Raw genomic sequence first — 14,506 nt, forward strand, 5'->3', positions numbered from 1 at the left:
TCAATAAATAGAAAATATTAAGACTGCTGTATACAACTTCATATCTATTGGAGAGTGTATCCATGGTTGCTGTATTACTTACATGGCCTTATGTGCATCTGAGTATTCATCTGTACTTCTACGTATGACATCCATACTTAACAATCCGGAAATCTCATGTCTAGGTGATGCACAGTTAAACATCCACCAACTCGCAAATAGCATGTCTAGGTGATATACAGTAACATGTCCAATGTATTATAAGAGTGATATGCATTTTCTTATATGTTTATCAAATTCGAAAGATCTAAAAGTATATTTTGCATGTGTTGTATACATAGTCGTATGTATTCTGTAAGCACGCACGATCTCGGATGCTATCGCAAGGCACGGTCAATTAACAGCTCACATCTAACTCCACCGTTTTTCCAACAGGGATTTTCACATCCTTGGGACCACCATGGTCACGGCGATCACGGCGATGAGAAACACTAGTATATACATTCAGCGATCTGAAAGGAGGGATATGTTTGCAGCCCTCCATTTATTCCATTACAAGTGGTCAGAAGCCTGGCTAAATGGATCGACGCTTATCGCCGACATCACCTCCCGCTCTATCTGCCTTTGGACTAGAAGCTCGCTGTAATGATTAAATGCGACCACTTCGTTTGTTTAAAGTTTATGTTACTCAAAGTTCCCTCAGGTTTGTCCACTGAACAAAAAGCGGTAGTCTGCATATTCTCATGGAGATGCATTTAGCAAGCGCTTAGAGATTGCCTGCGAGCGCATATGATGCATCTGAGGTTTAGCAAACTATCGCGGTGTCTTTCTCTTTATCGCAAATATCGATCTCTGTCTCCATATCCATCGCATGGAATTCTGTCAACCAACCAGATAACTATTGCTTGCTAGCACAGTGCAGCCCGGCTGTCTTCCAGTGTTCTTGCCTTGCTCCTCTGCCAGAAGCTAGCAAATTTTAAATTGTCACGCATACAAATCGGTGAAATTTAGATGTTTGCATTGGAAAGCCATTCATGTATTCTACATCGCCAATACCACCCTGAGCGATAATGAACTAACACTGTGCGCCAGCCTACCAACCCTACGATTTCTACAAACCACACTGTTAAGCTCATAGTCGACCCCCACCGACTATGCTGCTCCTGATACACATAACAAAGATTAACCCGAACATATCTTTCATGAACTAAATTCCTGCCGAGCTCAGTTCACCGTCTTATCCTATGCCCCTCCTTATGTATAGACTCGAGTTTGTAACCGCGCGTGCGATTGAAGTAGTTGTGCTTGACATACAGTACGTTTCGTCGCTAATGTGCCATATTGGGTGTTTTGTGATACTTCTAGCTCATTGCTCTTCACATGTGGCATGAGATCTCCACGCCTCCACATTACCCTTTTAGGTAAATGCTGGGAATGGATGTAGTCTGCTACGAGCGTAAACCACTAGTTGCAAGGTCCCGCCGAAACTACAGCTCGCCCATGCTTGAAGACCATTGTGTTGCCGCTGCACGCACAGTTCAATAATATTTGACACCGAGTCTAACTTCCCGGCTTCTCAACTTCATGTACGTCTAATAATATACATTTACGAAGGATACCGGTGTTTACGGGATTGCTTTGAAGGTCAAAGGTATTCACCCGAGCTATGTTGATTTCCATTGTCTGACCGCCAAACTACCTTGTCTCGATTGTCGTTGCACGCCGAGGAATAGTCGCTAATGATTGTGTTCACAGCTCAAAGAAGGCTCTGTTCGAACATGATTCGGCTGTATCCCCTGGGCGGCGGGTGTGCGAAGTTTGTGAACTCGCAATCCAGCACAGCACCGTTGTCAACTAGGGAGGTGACGTGGAGGGTAAGAGAGAATGGCGGGCACATTAGAGGTCCTGAAAACTATATGACATCATGTAATGCGCTTCTTTTAAAAGAGGCTGGCTATACAGGCTCAAAGAATCATACGAGGATGATTTTTCGTGTATTGCGGAGCGATTTGTGTAGCAAAGTAGAAGACCAAACGTGTAATGTATGTCTCTAAGATATATAACATGTATTGCACGCGTGCCAATACTCACCGTATACAGAGGGGTACACTTTACCCCTGACGGTCATCACCGAGCACTCCAACTGCTTTCCGTTGATGTAGAAATGTAAGTCAACGTGATCGTAAGAGCATCCCTGCAGAGCGTTATATATACGAGTAAGTATAAATGCACTAGGACTAGGTATGACGCTGTGCTGTACCGTTGTTGTAATGTAATAAGAGTATGGAATAACACAAAGACACATTTTCAGGCACGACGAACGTGTAAATCACTCAAGAATACTCAGCTCAATTCGGTAAACGAAAATTAAAATATGTAATAAAACAGCCAAAATTCGATAGTGTCAGAATGGTCACGATGAAGAAGCTCAGCATCACCTTCTCAAATAGAGATATGTACATCATCAAACATGCCTCGCTAGTGGAATTTGCGCAACGGCTGATACACTCAGGGTGCATATATATATATATATATATATATATATATATATCTACATCTACATACTCGAAGTTATGTGGGCACCACAGGCTATTGTATGCCTAATATGCATTTATGCACCTGTACACATATACTCATGCACATCTATCGACATACACAGCCGAGAGTGATTATATGGCCATAAGTACACATCAGCATTCACAAAAACCCAGTGGACACGCACGAGGAGTATAAATACATTACTATGTGTTCACAAAATAGACACAGTAAAGCATTAAATTCCTAGCATTGACAGATCAATACTAGATAGACATATTCGAACCCTATTCCACACAATCAACCTATACGATACCGACACCCATGTATACGAATAGATACACACTACAAACACTTCATCCATCAGAAATATGCATCTACATTTCGACCAGTTGCAATTATACAGAAAACATACTATTACGTCGCCCTCTTTAACGGCAATTTTGTCAGCATATTGTGTGTACGCTTCGCCGCAGTGATAGATCTCTCCATCGTTCCTAAATACCCAGCTTTGATTCCCTTGTCCAAGAGGAACAGATTTGAGATCCTCTGTTCGAAGTGACACTCCCAGCCCCCATGATCCTGGTTTGTGGGCGATTGAATCGATCGAAGTGAGCTCTCAAAAAGCAAAAACTCTCGCGATATACACAGGTGACAGATGTCACTAAGGTGCATCTGACATGGTGGTGTTGAATATAAGCCTGCGCTTTTATATACAAACCCGATTGTTCAGGTATCACTTCGAAGTTCAAAACCAACTCTGTCATACGTGAGTAGAAATCGACACTTATGAGATACACGCCCTAAATGTATGATAATTCCAAGAAAACTGTTCTTCGCGTCTACGCACGCGTATTTCATGGCTACAACAATCAGTGATCAACCGCACCAAGTGCCGCTAAAGGTATCGCAAGCATAGCTTAGAGCCAGGGAACTCGTTTAATGGTAAGAAACATAGAGTTATTGGCAGTTAAAGATCCTGCGCATTGGAACTTAAACACAACAGCACACACATACACAACATTTTTAATGGCAACGTAATCCAGTATGTGAGACGGTACATTTGAGAGCTATAGGGAATTATCCCACATACCTCCAGATTTAACCTTGACTTCCCAGTAGCTTTGGTCCTGCACAAGCGGACCGTTGGCCAAAGCAGCGCCTCTGCCCCTGACACATAGCCCTCCGTCGACCACGACGTTAGGACCTGCAAAGATGCGTGTAATCTATGTTCATGAGCACGTTGTATAATTCGACGAGAAAAGCATGCGGTACGAACAGTACGCAAACATTTCGTGGGTGGTTGGTATGCAAGCAATATTTAATGGATAGACTATGTCGTACTAGGCTCACATTAGCTTGTCGTATTTTGCATACTGTATGAGTACACCTGCATACTGTATGAGTACACCTGCATACTGTATGAGTACACCTGCATACTGTATGAGTACACCTGCATATTGTTTTGTACGTTATGCCATTATACGCTCACAAAGACTGACTATGTTTCTCACACATATTACCTTTGTAATTTTCATCAATGAGCACTTTTGGCAGGGCTTCCATGCGCATGCGTTCTTCTTCCTCTTCTGAGGGCCTACCGCAGCATATTCCCATCGTTTACTATTTTAGCTTATTATTCTTTGTTGTGAAGCTTGTAAACACTGTGCGTATCTAATTTGTAGTGAATCGTTACACATTCCACGTATTGTCCTTGCAGAGTTTTTAAAAAAAAATATATGAAAATATGTATTTATCATAAACAAGAATGTAATCACTTTATTACTCATAAGTGATCCACACGATAGATTGATAATTTTCGCTTTTTATTCCGCAGTGCGACATACATAGGCTTCAGGCCTGCACCTGTTCAGACACTGGCAGACTGCCACAGCTCACTGAGTACAACAGCAGTGTATATATCGGCCAGCAGTCTAGCACTCCCAGGCCGGCAGGTGGTCGCAGGCCTCATTATTAGTTCAGAATTGCAACTTTCGTGTGCTGTTCGTCTGAGACTGAGGTCAAGGTAGACAATCGCAGGATATACCTCTCCCCGTTAAACATATATACACTGCTGGTGTTTAATCTTCTTCTACACACTGATACGGTTGACAATACCAACCGAGGTATTGCACACTTTTCACGGGTGCTTTTCATGTTTATAGTAGAATGCTGCTCACAATGTAATTTCGTTTGGATTCGACGAGAGCTGTGTATATATAGTCTTAAATGGAGATTTGTGGGAACAAGTAAGTATCTTCGCCATTCCCCTGAAAGCTTATCCATATATTTATAAAACTGTCGTCGAGAGATCCCAAGTTGCTGTTCATATTACACTGACAAGTTGCGTGCTGTATGAGACTTGGTAAAAACAATTTTAAAATAAAACGTACAAGTAAAAGTCACATTCGACTGCTACATAGCCAGAACTACACCACTGATCACAGATTCGCATAGTCTTGCGACAATATAAATAATACTGACGTACTTAAGCCAGTCGAATATTACGCACGACTTTACTAAAATTCCTTCAAAGTCAATAGGAGTCTTTTGCAACGTTCTATTCATCCGCACGGGTACATAACATACAACTTCGGCTAGTCGTATCTGATGGTAGCGAATGCATAATATAAAAAATATATTCGTTTCTGTAGATGGCTTGTGTGTTTTAACCTGTTCTTATCAATATTGGGACATACGCCAACGCCGGCTTTTTACAATTCATCAGTATGAAGCTGAAGCCTGAGATGGAGTGCGATGTTGCACAGTACATCGTGACGAGCTCTCACAACAAACTGCAAGAACGACGCGAGGGCATCAACTGCACAAAGGAAGTCTTCATCCCTGAATGCGCAGGTTGGCTCTTAACGTATAGATTAAATTTTCGATATTCGATTTTGTGTAAGTGTAGAGGATTGTGATGATAGCTTACTGTGTTCCTGTGAGTTACTGCTGGTGTGTATATATTCAGGCATGTTTGCAATTTATTTCGGTTGCTCGAAATGACCAGAATTCTCATCAAGGGATAGTACTCAGCAGCACCTGTATTGGTTTTTAAAAATAGGTATGTTTTATGGAGACTTGCGTCCTGCAATAATCAGAACACTACAGGTCTGTACCATTACACTCGACCGGATACTGTTGATTCTTTGGCATTTGTCTGGAAGCACGCATATGGTACTCTACAGGTGGAGGCCACATATCATTGAATACTGTCTGCGATTGTGTTGCAGATTACATCTTTCGCCTTTGTGATGAACTTGGGCGTTCAGAAGCCTCCTTCCATGGTAAGAATCGTGCCACAAGGCACCTTTTGGGCTTCGTTAGGACTTTTGCCCGGTGCGATTCGAATAAATTGCAAACTTCATTATCTTCAGTGGAGCATGGGACGATTTGTTTTGAAGTGTCGATGATATGTGTGGGATGTGCAGTTACAAACGAACTGAGGCGGCGCAGTGCGATCTTCAGTCTCCGTATATGTATTCATAGCGGTAACACTCTATTCGCTGTTGTTTCTGAATTGAGTCGGCGCACAGTCGCGTCGTATCACGTGATATCACAATATTCCATCACAAATGTGTTTATGTACTAGTCCGGTCTATTATGTTCAAATCGCTTCCCAGTTATACCAGTGTCTATATACATCGCTTCAACAAGATGCACTAACTGTATGCTCAGCGATTTTGGTATTTCGTGACACTGCTTTACGCAGATTTGAAGTAAAACACCCACAGTGCAGCACAACTGCCGAGGTCCAGAGTTATGATTCAGAGCTTCGCATGTACTATCGCATGCATATCCTTGATCTTGTATGACTAGTCAAGACCGCCAATCGTGGATCACCATCGCGTATATCACATGAATTGCTATTATAGCATTATGTTGTTCAGCGCTTCCATCGAGAAAAGAGTACACGGCCGTTCGAGATCAGCACTTGCGATGTGTGTGGGCCCTGGCAGGGTTCACAAGGCGTATGAAAGCTTACCATACTGTGAAGCCATAGAATACACACACCACATGTGCACAGCGACGTGAGACTATTCCGTGTGGCATATGGCCCTGATATGTGGTCACTAATCGTCCCAATTAGCGCTTCATTTATTCTCGAAATATACGGCCATGAAGATCAACAATCGCCTGCGAACCGGTCAGGAGGTCCTAGACCAGAAACAGTAAGCGGGTGTACCTGTTGTTTGTCTTGGTCGGCTGTGACGTTTGACCAATCCCATCCTATAGTGAAACGCACTACACTGTGCAGGCTTTGATGCTTATGATGATTCATATTAGCACGCGCATTAAATTTGTATGTTATTTTGTTGTTTTTGCGTGACCTACACTTGTGGGTGACATATCCATATTATACTTAAGGCAACTGCAGGAGCTCACAATGGGTGCGATTTGCTGTGTGCGGATTGCTGCGAAGGTAAGTCCGTGTTCGACAACGTACGTGACTACGAAACCTCCAGTGGAAATGGATCAGAATTACGAAGGTTGATATATACGTCCAACTGTTTTACAATGTAATAGTTTAACTTCCGACTGACGACTATACGATGTTGCCTGTTTCCGCAACGACTTTTGCCGACGTTTCGCAGCTGTCGTCGTCCGAGCCTTTGCGAGCGAGAGGCAAAGAGCCTATCTTCAACTCAAAACACCACTCAGCCATCGGGGGACAGTTACTGCAGGTACCAATTTACTTAATGTCGACTGTTGTCATTACCAGAAATGGTTATGTAACTTTTTTTCGAAAGCACTTGAATATAATAGTAGGATCAAACTCGCGAATCACTAAGTGCAATGATCGAACGCAGACAAGTGTAAGATTTTTACGCCAGCACGTACTAGTCTTATAGGATACTGTGGATCATCGTCACGACTACTGGGTACAGGAGTATTCTAGAGGCTTGCCACTACTCATACGTCCTTGCAGATCTGTATGTCTTAAAAACTTGGATACTTATCCAACTACTTGCTTGGACTGCCTTAACTTATCAAACTACTAAACCGGAATCATACCTAGCTATCGGCGATCAACTCGATCTGGATACATGGAAATATATTGTCCGGAATATTAGTCTGAGGTCAGACCACTGCACAGCTATATAATAGCTCGAGGTGAATGTACTCGACATCAGTTGTACAATGACATTATTCAGATTCACAAGCATATCAACGAGGTCTTTAAATTACAATCGGCCTACAGCTAGCATGCAGATTGCACCAATAGGTAAAGGAAAAAATCGCTAAGAATCAGTATCTCTTTTGCTCCACACCCAGTCGGAGGTGAACGTTCTCCAAACGATCGATTATGAGACGACATACACAACAAACTATGATGTGATGCAGTTTCTTCTCGCTTCTTTCAGGTATAGCACAGCAAACAGCACACCGAACAACGCAATTCATTGTAGTGACAGTAGTGGGTAATATATACAAGGATATACACATAGGCTTGTATCGCTATTCGTCATGTTTGCATCTACCACTGCTGTTGAATTATGACTTAATGCCTGATCTGAAATGTACGCTCAAGGCCTTCGCAAACGGCAGAGGAACGGATGGCCATGGGAGCACACTGCGAAGACCTTCTTGAGCTGGCCATGTTCACGAGCGGCTATTTCAGGTGTGCGTGACACTAATAAATCATACTTGAATAGTCTGGGGGTACCTGTATTGAGTAAATATATTATTATCCGAGCTTGCATGATGTGGTCCACGACAGCTACTAGAGCTCTTTCGGCAGAGACATCGTGAGCCCTGAGCGATCATATCCATTCTCCCCTACTTTGAGGACCTTCTGAGTGCTTTTGACACAAAATGAGCTCACTCAACCTAACCTTGATGTCATGTTAGTACGCCTGGGGCGTGTGCCGCTGGAGTGATTGCTGTAGCAGAATATCTCTCTCCTAGAAGCGCGGACTCGGATAGTACGGTCGCCATATGTGAGTTCTTTTATTCACAGATATGTTTGTACTGATCCGGACGATGTTTACCGTCGTAAATACGGCAGTGCTGCTACGTTGAACTACGCTGCTTTCAATACATTTGCCACCTCCAATATAGGTTTAGTGAGTTTTCACAGTATATCCCTGATTCGATATTCTCTAATTTCAAAAGAAACTTAGTGCATTGCTTTGCTGATGTGTATGGCAGTGATGCAGCTGGCCGGCTATGCGAAGGGTGATATCGAGCTATGTGCTGTGCAGCTCATCGACTACTTAAGCAGTGCATACCGAGCAACAAACTGATCTAGTGGTTCTATGTTTAGGCACCAACTACCTACTGCAACGAGTGATTGCTACTTACTTCGATGAACGATAGATATCCGGTCATTTTGAACTAAATTTGGCTTTAAAACCTTCAGTCTGCTCTGTACTCGCTCTTCGTTTATGTACTGTTCTTAATATATTTAGTAGAAGCAATGCAAAGCTGCGGTTGCATGCTTGACTGTAGTTTGCATGCATCGGCGGTGACCTCGTTGCAAAAGTTTGGCCTATGTTCATTGAATGGAAAGTTTTGGAAGCGTTTGACACTGCAGTATTTGGGTTAGTCGCGATTCACAGCTCTGTGAAGAAGTCCTTCACTGCCCAGACAATTTCGTTGCAGTTGTCGCCTCGCCTATATTCGTAGTCGGCATCCGCGTCTAGAATCTCCTGAGCGTGCTCTGTAGCAAGCTCGTATGCTTCATCTGGAATGTGATGACGCGTGTGTCAGACGGTAATATATATATATATATTAATCTAACACGTTATATTGACACATAAACACATATTTTAATCGCAATGTGAGTCGCGCTAATCAGACTCGTTTGCAAACAATATATATCGAATTTACCTTCTAATTCGGAGAACGTTTGATCGAGAACATCGGAAGCATGGGCTAATATAATTCGGGCCAGATCTCTGTCATCAATTCTATTTTTGTCCGATTGCCACTTACTCATCAATGAATCCTGTGAATATGATTAAAGTATATCGATCAAAAGCGATCGCCAGATCCAGCTGAACACATCGCTGATACTTTGCTCACTGAGATGGAATGAAATGCAGATCGACGTACCTGAAGCCTTAATGTCACTTCATCTCGTGCTTTGTCATCGATGACAGGATGTGTAGTGACGTCAAATACGTAGAAATTCTGTTGTGCCGTAGTCAGTATCCCTTTTTCGCAAAGGCCTTTTGATAGCCTTTCTCTTACGTGATGAAGCTGAATCAATATATTATTACGTCAGTGCTTAGTCGATGGAGGAATCGAAATTTCGATGGAACAAACTGATCTCAAATATATTCAATAGCATGTTTCTCTGCAATAGTGTTCGCATCCGCAAAAAATGCGATTGACTATATACTCACCTGGTATTTCAGCTTGAGCGGGTTCCATGCCTCACCACTAAGATATTCAATCCAGGTTGCAACTGTTTCCGAACATGAGCCTATGTTCTTCAGCGCTTCATCTAGTACAACTTCGCCGGTTGGGGCACTATCGAGCACTACGACGGGCCTTCTATCCAAGGAAAGATTGCGACTTCCATTCGTCGTTTTGAGGCTTTAGAAATTCGACGAAAGCGGTCTCAATTAGAATCTGTTGCGTGATATTCTTTAGATTTACTCATCTATAAAACAATACATAAGTCTTATTGGTTTGCTGGCAACAATACATGCCAATATAAAACAGTACTCTCCTAATATCCGAAGTAACTTCTGGCAGCACAGTTGACATACCCGATTCTATTCCTAAGGGCCAATTCGATCAGGACTGCCCCTCTCAAACCGGTAGAGATTGAGTCATTAAAAAATGAAGTATATCCTGCTTTGGGATCCAGACCCATTAGCATCATCTACCAGTGCGAGTAATACAAAATAATATTGACAACATTAGAAAGCTGCTAGCAAATTTTCCTATTTAGACCATATCGCAATATGTTGTGCGATTTTGCATACTGATACAACTGTACTGCTTTTGCATTCTTCGTAGATATATTCTATAGATAGAAGTTGGAACGGAGTACTAATATCACTATATCATAGCTCTCGTGATCGTAGCAAATTTCCACTACTAAAGTTTGTTTACATACAGTGGAAGCAAGTTATTGGAGCGCATGTACACTCCACCATGTACATGGAATATGACATACACGACACATTATTATATCTGATTTTGGACGAAAATTCATTTTTCTCTCTCTCGATTTTAACTGTTTATAAATCAATACACAAACAACAAACTCCACTTTAAAAACATACTTCATCCATTAGTGTCAACTTGCAGTCCTTGCCGTATTTCTCTTCGAGCTCCGCTTCGTCACGGACATCGTGAGCGTTGGAAGGGGCACGCGTAACTGTTGAGAGAGATATTCGTTTAGTATGGATGAAGAAACTGGTGTGGCTACACTAGCGTTATTGTTTCTTTATTACGCTGGAGTTTCGTTTTGTTTGATAAAATCGACATCACGATCTAACGATACTTGTGCCCATCAGGTTACATATATATATATATATATATATATATATACATATATAAATTCAGCCTACCCGCTACTCGGAAATACACTAGAATTCACTCGATTGTATCATTGTTTATTCTATTCTAATACGCTACGTCTTGATACTACTGATCACCTGATTGGCCTTAAATCAATTACCTGATTCTCCTTTACGTTGTTTGAGCATGCCACCGGCTCCACTGCCGCCACGTGATCGTAAGGTAGCGCTAGACATAGTGTCGTAAACTGTGTATATACCACCTGTAAGAATTTGTTCTATTGTCCGGTTCTGCGTAGTCAACATGCAATAAGCGAGTGTGTGAATAGTTCATTGACACTAAAGGAGTTCAGCGTACAAAAATCCAAATATTTATTTGAATTTGATTATCTGCATTTCTTTGTGCTTTATTTTCAAAACAACTCCTAAGAGGTAGTAGCATAGAAAGAAATGGCACATTTTCGTTGGTTCGCGGCATTCCAACGGTATAGTGGAGCCCGCCGGAGCCAAACAGGCGCAGAGGCGATACATAATAAATACCAATCGTTCTCTCTTGGTTGCTTGGTTTCTGTCGTACCGGTACTACAAATTTAGTTCGCATACCGGGACTCAAAGCTGGCCGCCAAAATTTATAAATTGCTGATGTCATCAATATCATATCACATTTTGATTTGCGTTCTGGTACGTAGTATACCGATTACCACCTTTTGAAATTCTACTACACTCTAGCACAGAGAGTGTGGGGACTAGTATCTCTTTACAGTTTGGGTTTGGCCCTCTCTACATCTAGTGGACAGTAGAGAGAAGAAAGAAATCCTCGGACGCAAGTCCGTAGAAGCTTGGTTGAGATTACATTATGAGTGTAACCTCACAATACAGCGCCCAGTCGCCATCCAGTACACAATAGCAAGGTTTCGGTTCAGGAAAATTGCATCCCGATAGAGATGCCGGCCACGAATTGCACGAATCAACAACATGGCAGTGCTTTGTACCAACAAACGGCGTCTTCGAGACCACATAAGGTACCAAATACAATTGTTACTGCCACAGACCTGCTGATGCATTAGTGCTTGTCAACAATGTTTTGTAGAAGCATGTCAAGCACAGTATATACCAAATTATATTCTACTAAGAAAATTAAATGCAAGTTTTGTATTTTTTTTGTGAGAGTGGGTTCATGTGCATGCTCTGTTGTTTCATCGCTACGGTGCGATACCACTTTGAAGCTAAACATGCTTGCAAAATTATGATCATTAGTGCGAGATAGGACAAATACATTCTCATCAAAGTTCATTCAATCACCTGGCTTGCGAGAGCTGAATGCAGTAATTGTGCGTTGTATCAGAATTCGCCAATGACAGTAATATTCGCCTCCCGATTTCACTCATACAGTTGAATCAAAACAATATCACTCTACGTGTGTATGGGTGTGCAGAAGTACTGCACATGCATATGTCTTGTCGTCTCACATCGGCGGAATGGGGAATTTGTCGTGTTCAAGTCTGGTACCTACTGACTATTCAAAATCAGAATGTCAAAGAACATCCTTCAAGGAATGGCGTTGTTCTGTCTTCTTATAGTGACATGGGCGTGGATATAGAAAAAGTATCATCACGCGCGGTATCGTGTGCAAATATCAGCGCTAGTCCATTGAGAATCATAATTTTATAATTTTATAGTTCTTTCCATCGAATTTCAACTTCACTGATCACTGATCCACGGGCAAACTTTCGTATCAGCATATTGTGCGCCCCCAAATAATTGATAAAGGATATCTTGGTCTATCTTCTGCAATCCAATTATCTATTGTAGCTAGTCAGGACTGTTAGGTTGTGATTCGAAGGCTGGACATAAGAAAACGTGATTTGTGTTGGTTATACCATTTAACCCTGTGATGAGCAGACGTTGAACCGTCTTTTACTGTGAGTGTTGACTTTGATTGTATAAGCTCATTCTTGTATGAATCTGATATCTAACATGATCCTGACTGCAGAACATTACTGTCGCATTAAGGTTGCGGTTGCGCGTTGGCTCCCGATTCAAGTGCTACTATGTATATACAGAGCACTCACTCTCTTTGGATATGTGGTGCTACGAGTTGTATCGTACCCATCGGCTGTTTAGCATGTATTGCTCCGGCGAGTGTTACTGGTAACATACCGGCATTCTCCGGGCACTCGACTAGAAATGTGCCACATTTCCATCCATACTTTACAAGTACCTGCCGTTTCTCATCAACCAAACACGTTGACATGCGCTGCTAGTTCTAATTCTCAGCCGCCATCGTATGCGGCTAAAGTGGTTGTCTGTATGCGTGCTGACAGATTTTACTTTAGTAGCTTGTTCGCTGACTACTGCTTTCGTCACATTATAAGGGAATGTCTGACATTACATGCTTTCGAGGGCCCGTTAACGGACAATCAGCTCCGGCGTCATGTTGATACCATAACAGACACCCTTTCAGGTATGTCGTGTATTAGAAACCTGTACCTTCCCGGGAGCGGCTTGATTAGAGATAAATCTGAATTGTTGTGATCTTATATGTTTTGTGGCAATTATTCAACATTCTGCTTTTTCTCGCGTCATAATTCACTCGACAGAAAGAGGCTTCGAAAACTGTCAACTGGGAAACCTCGCATCACCACAGCGCCAATCAGACTACTCCGCTGAACACACCTTCTTGGTTGGAGTCATCACGTATCAGCCTGTGACGTATGTGTGGTCCGCCATGACCTTTGAGAGTATTATGTTGTCTTAGTGTTGTCGGTGATATGCAGTTATGTTTAACCAGCGCACTCTTCGAACGCCTTTGAGCATGGAAGTGTGCACACGTAATTTCACTTGTTTAGAACTTGGCTATATGGAAACCCAAGCCAGTTTGTTCACAGCACTTTCCTTTCCCCGTTATGGTTGTCACCAATCTATTTTGTACTGATCATCACTAATCAAACAGAGCTAAGCTGGACAACCTAGTTGGCGATTTATTCCTTGAAGACTGTACTGGTGCTCTTCCCCTTGAACTGGCCATCTACGACCCTGTATGCCTCTGCTTCGATATCCTTTACTCGTGTGTTCTAAGAAATGTCTCATTTCGTTTTTACGTACCAGTACATATCACAGGCCGAACTATTCTTTCGATTGCAATGGTATGATGTTATATTAAAGCTGGCGAACAGCTGCTAATCTGCGATATCTTCTTTTTGAGCAGATGTATGTAGGTGCTTTAGTAGCACTGTATGACTACAGTACGGTGGTCACTAAGTCTTCTGCAGTTCAATATACTTCACCAGCAGAAGGTTTCCGGCCTCTCGCATGTTGTAGTAGTGAAGCAAGCGTGTGGTCGCGAAGCCCTCCAGGTTCCGACTCTAAAGAATTTAAGTACTTGGAGGTGAGCGGAGTGGCCATCATCACACCATGTGAGTATTGTACACCTGTAGATTCGAATATTCGAAAATTCAATAGTTGGTGCATATCTACACGTATCTGTTTATCACTTCACTGTGAAAGTATAT

General features: G+C 42.3%; 4 protein-coding genes across 4 annotated transcripts in view; 2 read left to right on the forward strand and 2 right to left on the reverse strand.

The window, feature by feature from the left end:
* Positions 1 to 414: 414 nt before the first annotated feature.
* Positions 415 to 4,166, reverse strand: SARC_01659 (hypothetical protein). Its single transcript, XM_014304608.1, has 5 exons — positions 4,038 to 4,166; positions 3,608 to 3,721; positions 2,930 to 3,096; positions 2,071 to 2,173; positions 415 to 1,833 (listed from the first exon to the last, which is right to left on the reverse strand). Exons 1-5 carry the CDS (start codon positions 4,129 to 4,131, stop codon positions 1,736 to 1,738), a joined length of 576 nt encoding a protein of 191 aa, XP_014160083.1. The 5' UTR covers positions 4,132 to 4,166; the 3' UTR covers positions 415 to 1,735.
* Positions 4,167 to 7,067: 2,901 nt separating this feature from the next.
* On the forward strand, positions 7,068 to 8,762 carry SARC_01660 (hypothetical protein; the record flags this gene model as incomplete). Its single annotated transcript, XM_014304609.1, has 5 exons — positions 7,068 to 7,199; positions 7,792 to 7,880; positions 8,048 to 8,137; positions 8,368 to 8,456; positions 8,668 to 8,762. 5 exons carry the CDS (start codon positions 7,068 to 7,070, stop codon positions 8,760 to 8,762), a joined length of 495 nt encoding a protein of 164 aa, XP_014160084.1.
* A 17-nt stretch (positions 8,763 to 8,779) lies between these two features.
* Positions 8,780 to 11,360, reverse strand: SARC_01661 (hypothetical protein). Its single transcript, XM_014304610.1, has 7 exons — positions 11,156 to 11,360; positions 10,758 to 10,852; positions 10,236 to 10,351; positions 9,867 to 10,059; positions 9,574 to 9,720; positions 9,349 to 9,466; positions 8,780 to 9,202 (listed from the first exon to the last, which is right to left on the reverse strand). Exons 1-7 carry the CDS (start codon positions 11,298 to 11,300, stop codon positions 9,072 to 9,074), a joined length of 945 nt encoding a protein of 314 aa, XP_014160085.1. The 5' UTR covers positions 11,301 to 11,360; the 3' UTR covers positions 8,780 to 9,071.
* Positions 11,361 to 11,690: 330 nt separating this feature from the next.
* The window catches only part of SARC_01662, a gene marked incomplete at its 3' end in the record, with an annotated part of 11,266 nt that continues 8,450 nt past the window's right edge, over positions 11,691 to 14,506 (forward strand). The window contains exons 1-5 of the mRNA XM_014304611.1: positions 11,691 to 12,016; positions 13,370 to 13,458; positions 13,595 to 13,706; positions 13,948 to 14,032; positions 14,267 to 14,350. Of these exons, the coding sequence (XP_014160086.1) occupies positions 11,970 to 12,016; positions 13,370 to 13,458; positions 13,595 to 13,706; positions 13,948 to 14,032; positions 14,267 to 14,350 (417 nt within the window). The 5' untranslated portion in view covers positions 11,691 to 11,969. The remainder of the gene's footprint in view (positions 12,017 to 13,369; positions 13,459 to 13,594; positions 13,707 to 13,947; positions 14,033 to 14,266; positions 14,351 to 14,506) is intronic.

The sequence above is a fragment of the Sphaeroforma arctica genome (assembly GCF_001186125.1).
Source record: "Sphaeroforma arctica JP610 unplaced genomic scaffold supercont1.68, whole genome shotgun sequence".
Classification (NCBI taxonomy): Eukaryota; class Ichthyosporea; order Ichthyophonida; genus Sphaeroforma; species Sphaeroforma arctica.

Bases quoted from the DNA above. Each gene is read 5' to 3' on its own strand.
- SARC_01659 (XM_014304608.1), bottom strand. From the start codon at position 4,131: ATGGGAATATGCTGCGGTAGGCCCTCAGAAGAGGAAGAAGAACGCATG. The intron at 3,722-4,037 runs GTAATATGTGTG...GCATCTTTGCAG, and splicing joins CATTGATGAAAATTACAAAG to GTCCTAACGTCGTGGTCGAC. The intron at 2,174-2,929 runs GTATGTTTTCTG...AACGCTCTGCAG, and splicing joins TTAAAGAGGGCGACGTAATA to GGATGCTCTTACGATCACGT.
- SARC_01661 (XM_014304610.1), bottom strand. From the start codon at position 11,300: ATGTTGACTACGCAGAACCGGACAATAGAACAAATTCTTACAGGTGGT. The intron at 9,721-9,866 runs GTGAGTATATAG...ATATTGATTCAG, and splicing joins CGCTCAAGCTGAAATACCAG to CTTCATCACGTAAGAGAAAG. The intron at 9,203-9,348 runs GTAAATTCGATA...ATCACATTCCAG, and splicing joins AACGTTCTCCGAATTAGAAG to ATGAAGCATACGAGCTTGCT.